General features: G+C 52.2%; 6 protein-coding genes across 6 annotated transcripts; 4 read left to right on the top strand and 2 right to left on the bottom strand.

The window, feature by feature from the left end:
• Positions 1-33: 33 nt before the first annotated feature.
• On the top strand, positions 34-456 carry An02g04060 (hypothetical protein; the record flags this gene model as incomplete). The annotated part of the gene is made up of 1 exon (XM_001399505.1): positions 34-456. One exon carries the CDS (start codon positions 34-36, stop codon positions 454-456), a length of 423 nt encoding a protein of 140 aa, XP_001399542.1.
• A 754-nt stretch (positions 457-1210) lies between these two features.
• Positions 1211-3066, top strand: An02g04050 (uncharacterized protein; the record flags this gene model as incomplete). Its single annotated transcript, XM_059746220.1, has 3 exons — positions 1211-1213; positions 1284-1368; positions 1454-3066. The coding sequence occupies 3 exons, from the start codon at positions 1211-1213 to the stop codon at positions 3064-3066; spliced, it is 1701 nt and encodes a 566-aa protein (XP_059606843.1).
• Positions 3067-3751: 685 nt separating this feature from the next.
• Positions 3752-6271, bottom strand: An02g04040 (uncharacterized protein; the record flags this gene model as incomplete). The annotated part of the gene is made up of 1 exon (XM_001399503.1): positions 3752-6271. The coding sequence occupies one exon, from the start codon at positions 6269-6271 to the stop codon at positions 3752-3754; it is 2520 nt and encodes an 839-aa protein (XP_001399540.1).
• A 508-nt stretch (positions 6272-6779) lies between these two features.
• An02g04030 (uncharacterized protein) lies at positions 6780-8799 on the top strand (the record flags this gene model as incomplete). Its single annotated transcript, XM_059746219.1, has 2 exons — positions 6780-7063; positions 7125-8799. 2 exons carry the CDS (start codon positions 6780-6782, stop codon positions 8797-8799), a joined length of 1959 nt encoding a protein of 652 aa, XP_059606842.1.
• Positions 8800-9091: 292 nt separating this feature from the next.
• On the top strand, positions 9092-11055 carry An02g04020 (uncharacterized protein; the record flags this gene model as incomplete). Its single annotated transcript, XM_001399501.3, has 9 exons — positions 9092-9143; positions 9222-9308; positions 9376-10103; positions 10169-10285; positions 10343-10415; positions 10469-10547; positions 10610-10616; positions 10674-10731; positions 10805-11055. 9 exons carry the CDS (start codon positions 9092-9094, stop codon positions 11053-11055), a joined length of 1452 nt encoding a protein of 483 aa, XP_001399538.1.
• Positions 11056-12245: 1190 nt separating this feature from the next.
• On the bottom strand, positions 12246-13853 carry An02g04010 (hypothetical protein; the record flags this gene model as incomplete). The annotated part of the gene is made up of 5 exons (XM_059746218.1): positions 12246-12272; positions 12329-12753; positions 12830-13030; positions 13102-13433; positions 13552-13853. The coding sequence occupies 5 exons, from the start codon at positions 13851-13853 to the stop codon at positions 12246-12248; spliced, it is 1287 nt and encodes a 428-aa protein (XP_059606841.1).
• Positions 13854-14732: the final 879 nt, after the last annotated feature.

The following is a 14732-nucleotide window of genomic DNA, read 5'->3' as shown; positions in this document are numbered from 1 at the left end:
ACAAACAAAAGGAAACCTATACCTCCAGTCAACATGCAACTCCTCAATTACCTCCCCGTCGCTCTCACCACCCTCGGCCTCACAGCCTCCGCCTCACCTCTCCGCCGTGCCGACAGCCCAGCCCTAACCTGGCACGTCTCCAACTTCACCACCGGCTGCTCCCCGGCCGCCTGTACCTACACTTTCAACATCTACGGCGTCGCCACCGCCAACACCCCCGGGTTTAACGCCACCTGCACTGGTAACTCCAACAACACCGCCCTGACTGCATGTGGTGGCAACCCCCAGGTCCAGTCGCGCATCCAGCCCGCTACTTACCCGGAATGGAACATTCGGGTCGAGCATGCTTGGACCCTGCCCGGAGACATGGAATTCTATGCTTATGGAGAGACCAATGTCACCTCTCCGACACCGAGGTTCACCATCCCTGTTACGGAGGAGTATGGTGTTGCTTAAATGCTCCTAGTGGGCTCGGTGGAAAAGGGGGGTGGGAAGTAAATGACTTGAGGTCATGAATGGGTACTACAGTATAGATGATGATGGATGGAAAGAGGGCAAAAATAGTACATGCCTTATTGTTTATGTATCATATTGATTGGATTTGATGGGCTGGCTCTTAATGGCTGTTTACAAAGTTGGTTTCATTGGGTTTATGAATAGGGTTGAGGATCTAATGTCTGGTTACAGGATGGTCTCTGGTCATGATGATTGATAGATAGATTGATTGATCTGGAAAGATATCAATTAGTATAGTTGAATATACCGATATACCAATACCAACATATGAATTATGGATTACTTCTTGTTCCCTGATAGTAACGAATTCCCCGTAGACTGGGAGATGAATTGACGGGGTTGGAATGTGTCCGGTGACATCATCCCGACCCTGCCAAACAATGATGTTCTTCCCTTGTCAATGTTTCCCCGACAAGCTTGTCCAGCTGCACTGCCTCTCTCTCTCCCCTGTCAATCATTCCATGAGGAATGACGATTATATGGAATATATAATCTTGTCTAAACCTGTCCACTCTGTCTGGGCCATCCATTTTCCAAGAGAATCGCCAGGTTGACCCGTGCGTCATTCGCCTGGCCACCCTGTCCCCGCCACGATTCCCTCACGATTCAGGTCAGTCTCCTCCTCACCCCTTACATGTTCCTGAACATCCCCTTATCAGCCTAAGTATCTAGAAGATCCACGTCGCTTGACCTTATGGTAAGCACTACTATTCTACAGCCACTCTTCATCTCGATTTGCTGACCATGACGTGACTGGAGCTACGTAGGCGTCAATCCTCCGGCAGATTGTTGCCGGTCCCCGGTTACAACATCCTGAAGCTGGTCTAGACTTGTGCTATGTGACCGATAACAGTAAGCCACCCAATCCTATTATAATGCTTTCCCTTTCGCAATACTTCCTCATATTAACTCATTCCCTGCTCCTGCGCACCTACAGTTATCGCAACCTCCGGTCCCTCCTCCAACTACCCGCAACGCGCCTACAGAAACCCCCTGGACGAGCTCGTCAAATTCCTCGACTCCAAACATGATTCGGACTGGTGCATCTGGGAGTTCCGCGCCGAAGGCACCGGTTATCCCGACTCAGAGGTCTACAATCGCATTCATCACTACCCATGGCCCGATCACCATCCGCCCCCGTTTGCGCTCATCCCCGCCATGACGGGCAGTATGCGCAATTGGATTCATCGACTCGATGAGCCTGACAGCAAAGATGAGAAGGATAGGAAGAAAGATAGGGTTGCGGTCGTTCATTGCAAGGCCGGAAAAGGCCGTAGTGGCACCGTGGCCTGCAGCTACCTGATCAGCCAGGAAGGGTGGAAGGCGGACGACGCGCTGCAGCGATTCACCGAGCGGCGAATGAGAGTCGGGTTCGGTGCTGGGGTGAGCATCCCCAGTCAGCTGCGGTGGGTGGGATACGTGGATCAATGGACCAACCAGATGGGGAAGAACTATATCGAGCGGCCGGTGGAGATCCTCGAGGTGCATGTATGGGGACTGAGAGACGGTGTCAAGGTCGCGGTGGAGGGATTCGAGGACCACGGGAAGAAAATCAAGAAGTACCATCTCTTCCACCGGAGTGAGCGTACGGTAGTCGACGATGGGAAGTCCAAGACGATGCCCCCAGATACAGTCACGAACGGCCATACAAACGATAACGACATCAAGAATCAGCCCAAATCCGCTGTGACTTTTCCACCGAGAACAGAAGACAGTCCTCACTCATCCACTGACGCTCCCGCGAGAACCGACACTCCTCCGAAACACGTCTCCGCCATAGTCTTCCGTCCCAAGTCCCCCATCACCATCCCCACGTCCGATGTAAACATTGACTTCGAACGACGCAGCAAGGCCGCTTACACAGGCTGGGCCATGGTGACTTCCATCGCGCACGTCTGGTTCAACGCCTACTTCGAAGGCGGCGACCAGCACGACTCCGGCGTCTTCGAAGCCGAATGGGACGCCCTCGACGGCATCAAAGGCACAACACGCAAGGGCGTGAAAGCCTTGGACCGTGTGAAAGTCGTCTGGCGATACGCCAACCAACCAGGCACTTCCCACCCCGACACAGGGCGACCCATTTCCGAGCCGAAGCCCGGCGAACCGATTCCAGAAACTCAGCCACCAGATTGGCACATTCATGGCACTGGCACTGGCACTGGCTCCAACTCTGGTACTGATAGCCCACGAGACCAAGAAGACGAGAACACACCTCCTCTACCACCATCTAAAGAACTAGAAGCCGACAAGATTTCCGACTCTGAACCAGACAGCAGCTCAACCAAACATAAACATAAAGCCAAACATACTACTCATGACCACGAACACGATCATCCCCTCCTCTCAGACCTCAGCACCGCAGCCGCAACCGCCGTGTCTTCAATACCGGGACTAGGCAAGCAGCTCGGACTCCGCAAACAAACCGACGAAAGCAAAGACGTGAGTCTTGCGGGAAGTAGCGAAGATGAGTCAGGGAGAAGTTCTGCTGCTCCTTCGCAGGCGAAGAAAAATACGAAGAAGGAGTGGTCGTCTGTTGATGAGGGTAAATAATACAGTTGATCTTCTTTCTCGGAGGACTGTTACATACATAGCAGTGCTCTGGTCTGTCTATATTCTCATATGTATATGAAGGAATTGCCATTGGATTAAGGCTGGACAAGGGAGCTATTTGTATATAATCCACGATACAGATACACGAATACGAATGTATTGACAGCGAATGATTACCTTCCGACTAATATAGTAATTTCCCAGAATGCGCGCGTGTGTCTGCGTGCTTAATCTGTATTCAGCATAACAACAGCAAGTAACTGGCAGCTACTTGTTCATCCTAGTAGTATTATGCTATGAAGGAATACTAAATACAGGGTAATTACGACATCCTTGCTACCAGTAATGACCTAATCTACTTGGGGTATAACGCATCTGCTTTTTCCCATACGAAGCAGTCTAAGTACGGAAAGAAAGGTAGCATGTTGCAGGGCAGATATTACCATACGCATCAAAGTAATCATATCATATCATACTGTGATAGTAGCATATCTAAAGTAGATTATCTACACATAACGCTTTGCTTGATTTGCTTGCTTGCTTGCTTGCTATTTTGAAAAAAAGGAAAATGAAAAGGAATACACCCAAACTTATTTCAACTCCAAATATCCCCTTATCACAACAAACTCCACAGAATATGCCATATGTCATATTATGTCAATCACCACCTCAGAGACCTATCATCCTACAGCGGCACGAACCCCTCCATACGCTGCCTCGCCTCCCGCTCCTCGCGCCGTAACCGATCATTCTTCTTACGCTCGTACACGGCCCGCACCACGCGCTTGACCTGGTCCTCGCCCTGGGCGAAATTCGCCTTCGCAAGACCGACCACCGAGTCAATCTGTTCCGGGGTGTAGACGAAGTTCCAGGTGGAGAGGAAGTCATCGACGTCTGGGTTGATGGAGCCTGGGTACGGGGTCAGAGGCTTAGCTGGGTCGGAGACGCGGGCTTTGGAAGTATTTTCGGATTGGCGGGCGGGAGTTCGGGATTTGGAGAGGGAAGAGCTGGTGGGGAGCTCGGGCGCGGATGGGTTGGGGAGTAAGGGGAAGTAGACGACGGCGATGCCTGCGTCTGGCCGCATGAGGTGAAAGTCGGATTCGGAGTGGTCGGTGTCTTGCGGGTGGAAGAGGCGCTTGGATGGTGGGGGTTCTTGGCCAGAGACCATTTCTTGAGTGGTGCCTACCCAGATGTTGCAGTAGTCGAGGTCCGTGGAGGTGGAGGGGTGGTTTTGGTTCTTGTTCTGTGTCTGATTCTTTGTGGGTGGGATGGTGGTGGTTGTGCTATCTGGGGTGGAGTTGCGGTTGGTGGTAGGGCTGCTGGGCTTGCTCTTGTCCTGGGCTTCGGCCATCTTGTTGGCTAGCTCTTTCTGGGTGATGTTCTGGGCCTGACGGAGCGCCTCTTCGGTTTGTTTGAGTTGCTCGTCTTCTCGGGGCCAGCCGGCGCCAATTGGCCAGCCCTTGACACCTCGTTGGCGAGCATACCCGTCTACGACGGAGAGCCAATTCTCTTGTTTGATATCGGCTGAGGCGTCGAAGGCGATGATGACGTCTACGTCTCTGCCGGGTCTGAGGAGCGGGTAGATGGGGAGGTTGTTGCTCATGCCTGCGTCCATGAGACGAAGATGACGGCTTTGGAAGATAGACTCTGGACAGGACGGTGGCAGCTGATCTTTCATGCCGAGCACGTAGTTTGGTATGGTGGCTGGGTCAATCGGGTGAACTCGGACTAGATCCTTCGTCTTGCCTTGGATGAGGGAGTCTATGCCGCTAAGGCCTGTGATGCCTTTGATGACGGGCCGTATCTCCTTGTAGTAGTGAGATAGCGTAGCACAGAAAGCACTACCCCAGACACCCATCAACGCGGGAACGCGCAGCTCAGGGATAGGAGAGATTTCCTCAGGTTTAACATTGACTCCACCGTGGAAGTGTCTTCCCAGCGCCCACGTCGGTATTCCCGCGCTGAGCTCCTCGCAGAAGAATTCGTAGGGAGTAAACTCGAACCATTGAAACCATGCCTCGCTCTTTGACTCTTTGATTAACTCTTCTGGCTTTTCTCGTTTCTCGGCGTTCTCTTGATTCTCGAGCACAGGAATTTCATGGCGGACGGCCGTGTAGATGGGAAGTGGATGAGCACCAGAGGCGAGATTGTACCTCTGGTTCGAGAGCTTCAGATCCTTGTCACAGACACCTAATTCTCCCTTGGGCACCAGGAGCCGTGCAGCTAAGAGCATGCCGTATATATCCACCAAGCCAAAATCGGCACCAGGGTCACCTTTCAGCTTTTCGACCAACCCGCTGAGAAGGTACTTGTTCGTGGGAGCATTAGTGAGTAGCTTGAGGGCTGCTGGCGGAAATGCCAAATGAACTCCCAGTCTGTTCTTCAGATGGTCGACCATTTTGTTGAAATTACGCCCCGTGATGGACGAATGATACAGAGTCTGCAGCCAGCAACTGCCACTAACGCCAGCAGTATAGGTAACACAATCCCATAGGCCAGCTTCTTGAGTCGCTAAATACGAACCGGTGCCAGCCACAAGGGCACGCAGACCACCACCGGAGCCGCACATGGCGATGATAGGAACATCGTCCGGATGTATGTCATCTTCAGGGATGTCCAGATAAGAGGCCAGCGCCGCGGTTGCGTATTTTTGCCGCTTCTGTCTGTACGCCAATTCTTCATTGCAGAGTGTATCCCCAACACGAACCTTGGCCTTGAGCAGAATTTCGGGGTTGATGTCCGGGTCGTGAGCTTCGTGCCAGATATCGTCGGCAAGGGAGCCAGGCGCCATGGAGAGCTCACGCTGGAGCTTCTGCACTGACAGTGGAAGCAATCGGGTCCAGTCTGGGATGATGTAATTTTTTATGTTATCGAGCTCAATCCAGTCGGGAGTGCCCACAGCCTGCTTTACCCCCTCGAACTTTTGCAGTACATTCGTCCATATCGAGCCTGCATCATGGTGCGGGTCTTCCTTGGAGCCATGGCCCAACGGGCTCCAGTCTGAGCTTCCGGATGAATTATCCGACCGTTTATCAGAGCCCGGGGTTGAGCTTGTTGAGAAGAAGCCTTTTGGGCCGGTCTGCAGCAGTAATTGCTTATTTGACTGGGTTCGAGGCCCCGTGCTATAGAGGAGACCGCCGCCTAAGGCAATCAAGAGGGTGGGAGGAACAGTCCAGCGTAAACGCAGTGCCTTGGCAGCCCCCATGTTGCAATGGGTACCGCGGAGGATTGGGGGGGTGGCGGGAAGCAACATGCAAGTGATAAAGCCATGGCGGCCAGACCACGACGATCGTGGCCGGACTCCATTCTTAAAGCGAAGCTGGAGCTGGAAGACGCGCCGGGAATCTGCCGGAAACATGACGACATGTCACGTGGGAAGCATCAAGGAAATCCTCGGCGCCGCAGACGGGCCGAACTTGCTGGATGGGGATTAGCGCCCCTCTTGCGTCCGGGGGAGATTGAAGGGCCACAAGCTTGCTTCTCGAGCTCCTCTCTCTCGCCTACTAGTATGCTTGCTTCATGAGGCCAGGTGCCTCATCGGCCAGCTGTTCTTCTTGCTGTCCTCTATCTCTTCCCTTCTCCTGTCTGACCGTCCGGGTCAAAGACATGACATCATCTCCTTCCGTCGCGATTGTCTGATTCCGGTTACGAATCCCTGATTGCCTGACACACTAGTGGGACCTGCGCCGATCGAGGGTCGAATCCTCACAGCCATGGTTGCTCCCAGGAACGCCGCCTACGCGGAGGAGAGCGCAGAGGTGGAGGTGTTGTACGCCAACCTCGAGAAGCTCAAGCTCCTTACGAAGAAGATTCAAGGCTCTTTGAATCGTCTGGAAACCGGGGGCAATGTGGTGAAGCATGCGATCGGGCCCATCTACAGCAATACCCAATCGCTACAGATCACCAACAGCAACATAGATAAAGTCAATGAAGCCATTGAGCGCCTCCGCCAGCCTCTGGATGCCAAGGGCAAGGAAGAAGGAATTATACGATCAAGGTAGGCAGCATCTTCATAGGATCGGGCTAATTTAGGGAATGTTTGGCTGACATCCGTCCAGCCCCCAGACCGTCGGTTTGTCGCAATACCTCTCTGCTGTGAAGCGCGTGGAAAAGGCCTTGGTCGACCTCAACTCAACCAATCTGCGATCGAACCAGAAAGCTATTTCCGAATTTACTTCTTTGCTGGTGCTTGGAAACTCTCAGCTCCAAGACATGCTCCGCGGCACTTTGAGCGGTTACGTTAATCCGATCGAACCATTACACTACCTAACAAAAGGTTGGTGTCCACTACACAACTCTCACTCGGATATAGATACTAATGACTTGCGCCTCGCTCTAGAACTCTCATTCCCCTCGCTACCTGATGAGACCATCGCGGAGTTGGGTCCAGTATGTTCGGCTATCGGCTCTGCAGCGAGCTATGGGCCGCAGCGGGGTGATGGCGGAAACCCCGCCCTCAAAATCTACGCGGATATTCGTGGACCATATATCACATCGAGCTTGCAGAACCTGGCCATAGCATCTCTCAATACTGTCAAACGACGGGCTGCCGACGGCCCCTACAAGCAAGGCACCAACGGTATTGGGATCTATTCCAACGCTTTAGAAAGCTTTATCTATGCAGAACATGATATCCTCGTACGCGTCTTTACCGGGGATCAACGGGGGCTGGCTCTGCAAGCAACTTGTCGCTCCGCTTTGACCGAATACGCGCAAACCTTGCGCGAGCTCAACCAGTATATCAGAGCAAACTTCATGACGGATTGCTTTTTAGCATTCGAGATCATCGAGATTGTTACGGCCATGTCGTACCGTGTGGAGTCGAAAACAGGCGAGTTGAAAAGCCTTTTCATCGAGGCTCTTAGGCCGGTTCGGGAGACGGCAAAATCGTCGCTTTCGGAGCTACTGGAGGAGACAAAACGCAAGGCTGCAGGGATTGCCATGCTCCCGCCAGATGGCGGGTCTGTTCCCCTTGTCAATGAAGTCATGAGTTCCCTTACTACCCTGACAGGCTATTCGGGGCCGCTCGCATCGATCTTGACATCCCTGGGAGATGGAAATTGGCGGTCCACGACCAATGCAGCGCCCACGGCGCCCTTGGATGTCAGCCCGGACAGCATGACGCTCTTATCGCACTTCATCCTCGATATGATTGAAGCTCTCATGATTGCTCTGGAAGCTCGAGGCCGAGCGCTTCACCGCTCAAAGGCAGTCCAGGGTGTTTTCTTGTCCAACGTATTCTGTACGGTTGACCGCTCCATACGGCAGAGTTCTGAGTTAGCCCGATACCTTGGCTCTCCCGACAGCATTGCACGAATCGATACTTTTCGGAAACGGGCCACTTCGACTTATCTCGATGCGTGGAAAGAAACTTCCCACTATCTTCTCGACGTGCAGTATACCTCTCGGGGCTCTGGTGGGTCAGCACGACCGGCGTCTGGAGGCGTTGTCGACTCCGCTGCCATTGTTAAATCACTCTCCTCTAAAGACAAGGACGCCATCAAAGACAAGTTCAAGGCGTTCAATGCTAGCTTCGACGAATTGGTGGCCCGTCACAAGGCACTGTATATGGAGCGGGAGGTCCGCGGGGTGCTCGCCCGGGAGGTCCAGGCTGTTCTCGAGCCACTCTATGCCCGATTCTGGGACCGCTATCATGAGATCGACAAGGGACGAGGCAAATATGTCAAATACGACAAAGGCAGCCTGTCGGCTCAATTGGCAGCGCTTACATGAGGATCGACATCTTAGATATATACCTACCTACCTTACCTTCTTATATTCATAATGTGATAATAGTGAGATTTGATGTGTGTGTAAATCTTTCCCCCACGTTTGGGGCCATCATGTGATGATAAGCCATTCCGGCGATAACGTGACCGATAAGCGGAGACCCCGCCGTGTTCATCCACTCCACTAGAAATTTGCTGCCATCCCGCACAACTTTCGCCTCGCCCCTCCTCCGCCTTTTCTCCTTTTTCTCTTCCCTCAATTCCTTCTGCAGTCCTCTCAATTCCTCACGGCCAAGATGTCTGCCAGTAACGATGTCTACCAGACCCCTCTCAACTCGCGCTACTCCAGTAAGTCTCTCGGATTTACCGCTGGCGATCTCCTGCCCTCATAGTGCGATATCGGACTAATATGACTCCAATCTTCAGGCGACGAGATGAAGTATCTCTTCTCTCCCAGAAACCGTTTCTCTACCTGGAGACAGCTGTGGCTCTGGCTTGCCGAGGCTGAGAAAGGTGATTTATACTGTCCTCTGTGACGCTTTTGTCACCCTGCTCCCGCTTGCCCGACTAACCCGTACAGAGCTCGGTTTGCCGATCTCCGACGAGGCCATTGAGCAGATGAAGGCTCACCTCACCATTCAGGACGACGAATTCAAGGTTGCCGCAGAGGAGGAGAAGCGCCGTAGACACGATGTCATGGCTCACGTCCATGCCTATGGTCAGGTCGCTCCTGCTGCTGCCGGAATCATCCACTGGGGCGCCACCTCCTGCTACTGCACCGACAACGCAGACCTGATCTTCCTCCGTGACGGACTCGATATCCTTATCCCCAAGCTTGCTGTTGTCATTGACAAGCTGTCTGCCTTCGCTAAGCAGTACAAGGACTTGCCCTGCCTGGGCTTCACCCACGGACAGCCCGCTCAGCTTGTTACCGTCGGAAAGCGTGCCTCCCTGTGGATCCAGGACTTGCTCATGGACCTGAAGAACCTCGAGCGGGCTCGCGATGATCTGCGCTTCCGTGGTGTCAAGGGTACCACCGGTACTCAGGCCTCTTTCCTCCAGATCTTCGAGGGCAACCATGAGAAGGTTGAGCAGCTGGATGAGCTGGTCACCGAGAAGGCTGGTTTCAAGTCTGCGTACATCATTTCCGCCCAGACCTACTCCCGTAAGATTGATGTCGATGTTGGCAATGCCCTTGGCTCTTTCGGCTCGACCTGCGAGCGCATTGGCATTGACATTCGTCACTTGGCCATGCTGAAGGAGGTCGAGGAACCTTTCGAGAAGGACCAGATTGGTAGCAGTGCTATGGTGAGAGAAAAATTCAAGGAACCAATGAGAGCGACAGGAAATACTAACGTGGTTGGTCTGTGCAGGCTTACAAGCGTAACCCCATGCGGTCCGAGCGTCTGTGCTCCCTCGGAAGACACCTTCAGAACCTCCCCAAGGATGCTCTGGACACCTACTCCGCCCAGTGGTTCGAACGCTCTCTCGTAAGTTTGCGAGACGCTCCCCATTATTAGACAGACTTCAACTAACGACATGAACAGGATGATAGTGCTATCCGCCGTATCAGCATCCCCGAACTCTTCCTTTCCGCCGATGCCTGTCTCATCCTTCTGAGTGAGTTTCCAACCTCTTTTCCAATCATCTCTCCCGATGCTGACAACGATTAGACAACGTCACCTCCGGCTTTGTTGTCTACCCCGAAGTTATCAGACGCCATGTCAACGATGAGCTGCCCTTCATGGCCACGTAAGTACCCAATGCCTTCATCTCTGCATCGTAACATTTGCTAACTCAAAGACCACCTACAGTGAGAACGTAAGCCTTCCGCGAGCAGAACCGTCCCTGTCAATAATACTAACCATAACATAATAGATCATCATGGCCTGTGTGAAGAAGGGTCTGTCCCGTCAGGACGCCCACGAGGAAATCCGTACGTCGCGCGGCCCCCAAATCAAGTCCCACATCAGCTAGCCCTAACCTAATAACTTCTTGCGCTACAACAGGTGTCCTCTCCCACCAAGCCGCCGACAACGTCAAGAAGCTCGGCTTGAACAACGACCTGCTCGACCGTGTCCGTCGCACTGCTTTCTTCGCCCCCATCCTGGATGAGCTTGACGCTCTCCTCGACCCCAGCACCTTCGTCGGCCGTGCTCCCCAGCAGGTTGAGAAATTCCTCTCCACCGAAGTGAAGGAGGCTCTCAAGCCCTACGAGGCCCAGGTCGCCAAGGCCGAGACCTCTGCTCTCTACGTATAGTTTCTTCCGCACGCGCGCACATATAAACACGTCATGGAGTTATACCGAGCGGGCAGGCCGGACAGGAGCGAATTGGCATTTCCCCCCCTACAATCTCTCCATACACAAAAGTGAAACTAGTCATGCGACATGCCAGCGAAGTCTGTTCCAAGTACCTTGATTTGTCCAAAACGGAAGAAAGCCGAAAAGCTGTTCCAGCAGATTCCAGCAGTCTAAAAGACCATGTGTATAGATAATAATTGATGAAATGATACGAGATGTTAATAATGCACGTTGAATAAATATTCTGCTAGTCGGTCTGTCCGTATTTTACCATCTTAAGTGGCGTTACACGAAGTACCTGTAGCGGAGAGATACACACTATATACCCATTGTACTATCCATCCTTATCGGAAGCCTAGTAGACGCAGTGACAGGGAAGTTGCTGCTGCAGCCCTGACGGCCCAACCAGTCGGCTGTGGTAAAACAAAGTTTGGCAGAACTCAAAACTGTGGGGAGAAATCTAATGCAACATTTCACTCACGCCTCAGGCTGTATTGAGAGACACCGTATGCAAACCTATTTAATAGTGGACTACGGCATTGTAGATCTTTCCGGTTGCGGGCACCACTATGTATGACCAGTCAGCTGTTTGTCGCTCAACTATCTAGGGTTCTATAACTTCAGTGCGAATGTATTGTGGCTGGTTCAATCGAGAAAACATAAGACACAGGAAATAGTGTTAAAAAAAAATTCAAGAACGCCATGGCCATTTAATACCAAACAAACAGACGTGGTGTGGATGAAGCTGCGGGTTACATGGAACAAGATAGATGAATAGATGGGTAGAAGAAAAGGCAGTGAATAGATATGCGATGCACGATATAGTAATGAAGAACGAAGAAAAGGGAAAGAAAATGAAAAGGAAAATGAAGAAGATAGGAAAAGAAATGACAAAACGCCCATCCCATCCATCAGAAGCAATCTTTCTCTCAGAGAGTACTTCAAATGGGTCGTCAATGTTCGACAGATAAGACACTATAGGACAAGAAAAGCAGCGAAGAACAGAAACACTGTCGATCACTGTTTAGATGAGAATACCTAGGGGTGATTTGGGTTAAATGGAGCGCACGCTTTAGGGAAATCCAATACCGTAATTACTTGCGAAAGGAACCTTTAAACGGCTGGCATAGTGCCGCTCAGTCATCAATTCAAAGCGCAGCCAGCCAGTTGACAACCTAAGGAGCTTGTTATTGAGAGCGCTTAGCGGCAAAATCAGCAGAGGGTTACTCACCATCATCGCCTGTATCAAAGCCACCTTCTCTCCGTAGTGCTTACCATCCCAGCTATCTGCTTGAAGGGTCGCATTGTACATACCCAGGGCATCCAAGCCTCTGTTGCGGGCTTCTTGGGCGGTGTCTTGGGAGTACTGCCAGCTGGAAGCGTGGATGTTGTCCCTCGAGTCCTTTTGAAGCCCAGGAGCTGTCGGACCTACCCAGAGAAAAGGAGTGTTCCGTCCACTGGCCTGGGCCAGCGTGAGCCATTCATCCATGCTGCTTTTAGCTGTAGACAAGGAATAGGATGTGGAAAGGGAAAGACTCAGGATCACGGGAACGGGTCTGTTTCGGCCGACTCCTCGGGCGACCATTCGACGAAATTTTTCAATCACACCCCTTGGGGCAGGTGAGCTGGATGTAGCGAGGAAGGCATGAGGAATACCTGAGAGCACAGAAGGGGTCAGCAACCCAGCCCAATTGTGAGCATTGATGGTGGCTAGGACGCTGGGGGTGCTTACGAGATGAACAAGTGTAAGGCCTGCGAGTGGCACTGCTGCCTTCTTGCGCGTATACCTCGTCACTTGAAGTGATCCGCAGGGGTAGGCACAAGCTACTGGTGAACTGGGATTCACATCGGCAATCGTGACCATGTCCTTTGCTTATCTCCCACTCTCGCAGGGATCCAGTGGCCAGGTCCTCCCGCAGGAGAATGTTGAACCCTGCATAAGTATCGGCCAAGGTATCATCACCCACGAAGACGATTCCATCGAATTTCCGAAGAATGTCGCACACTTCGGCGCTAGTGAACCAACGATAAGAGCATCCTGGAGGGGGCGGTCAGTTTGACTGTCAGGAAAGCAGCTGTTGTCCCTCTGGGGCCCCTCCGAGAAGCCGAAGTGTCCGATACGAGGAGCGAAACAATCGATGTGGCACTTGCCTTGAGAGGTATACGCAGCGTCAAAGCCGTGACGCCCACCATTGCTCATGGCGTTGAGCAGGGCATCACGAGATTGGCAGTATGGATTGCCTGGAGCACGTTCGCCATCACCGGGTTGAGGGGGGGTGAAGAGGGACAGGGAAGAAATGTCGCACTCTTGACGACCCACATAGGGAGCCAGCAAACTATGTACAAGACGGGGCCAGATGAGTAATTTGGGTCATGGACCAGGAAACGATGAGGTCAACCAAGGAGGACAAAAAAACAAGGAAATTGGCAGGGAGAAGGCATCCAGGGACTTACTCATTCGCGTCTTTGGAGGTAACAGGCTGTCTGGAGGAGGCGTAGAAGGGATAGTAGAAGACATCCCGGATCAGCCAAACGATATAAAAGACACCCAACACCCACAGACAAGCCATCAACTTGTACGTGGAGGATCGCCAGGTGACCCTACGAATCAAGCGTCGACCGTTGGGCCCTTCGATCGGGCCGCGTCGCTGTGGAGCATTGCTTTGCTGCATCCCGGAGAAAGGATAGGCAAGAGCTTCGTTCATAGTAGATGAGAGACCCAATGATTCGCTGTGAGAAGCACGACGGCGAGACATATTGGGTTTGTTTACATGAACATGCAGCTGGAGGGGTAGTACAAGGGGGGGGAGAAGGAAAGAGAGTCAGGACAGATGCATCTGCTGAAGTACCAGAAGCCCTTGTTTGCTTAGGTGACTGACTGCTCAGGACCAGTCCAGTCACAGTCCAAGCTGAGGTTTCGGATTAGGCAGGATTCCCAGCCAACGTAATGGGGCCAGCCAGGGGAAGCACCTCGAAGGGGGACAAATAGAATAGTAGAGAGTATCGGAGCAGGAAGGGAGGGGGGTTGACTTGTGTAGTTTGAGGCCGGAGACAGGCCGTCTTGTCTGGCACGACTCGCCCGAATCGGTGATCAAAGAGGCACGTAGATGTGATGGTGATGGTGATGGTGATGGTGATGATGATGATGGAGTTAGAAGCAATAGTAAGGTATCGGGGTTGGAGACTCTGAGCTGCTAATTTCCTGAAGCAGGAAACAAACAATCACCACCCAAGAAGAGAAGGAGGGGGTCAGATGGAGGGGGGAGTAGCTGAAGAGTGGAGGGAGGCCTTTAGATGTCTCCTTCCGATTGGGATGATATTATTCCCAAGAATTGGTGCCTCTCTCACTCTCTCCTCTTCTCTTTCCTTGCTCTCTTCTCTCTTTGTTTCGATTCTCTTCTTCTTTTCTCTCCTAAAGTCCTAGCTGGACGTGTGTCGTCCTCACCCTGCCACCTGAGATTTCTTCAGTCAAAGTCGACGGTTGCCCCAAATCCGTTCCACCAAGTGGCCTCTCGTTCTTTCCTTTTTGAGCAGGTTTCTACTTCCCACCCAGTCTTGTTCTGTTGGTTTGACTGGTTTGTTTCACGCTTTATTATTTCTTTTTTTTTCCCCTCTTCTGATTTTTTTTTTTTTTC

The sequence above is a fragment of the Aspergillus niger genome, assembly GCF_000002855.4.
Source record: "Aspergillus niger supercontig An02".
In the NCBI taxonomy this organism is placed as follows: Eukaryota; Fungi; Ascomycota; class Eurotiomycetes; order Eurotiales; family Aspergillaceae; genus Aspergillus; species Aspergillus niger.
This window is presented reverse-complemented; position numbering and strand designations above follow the sequence as displayed.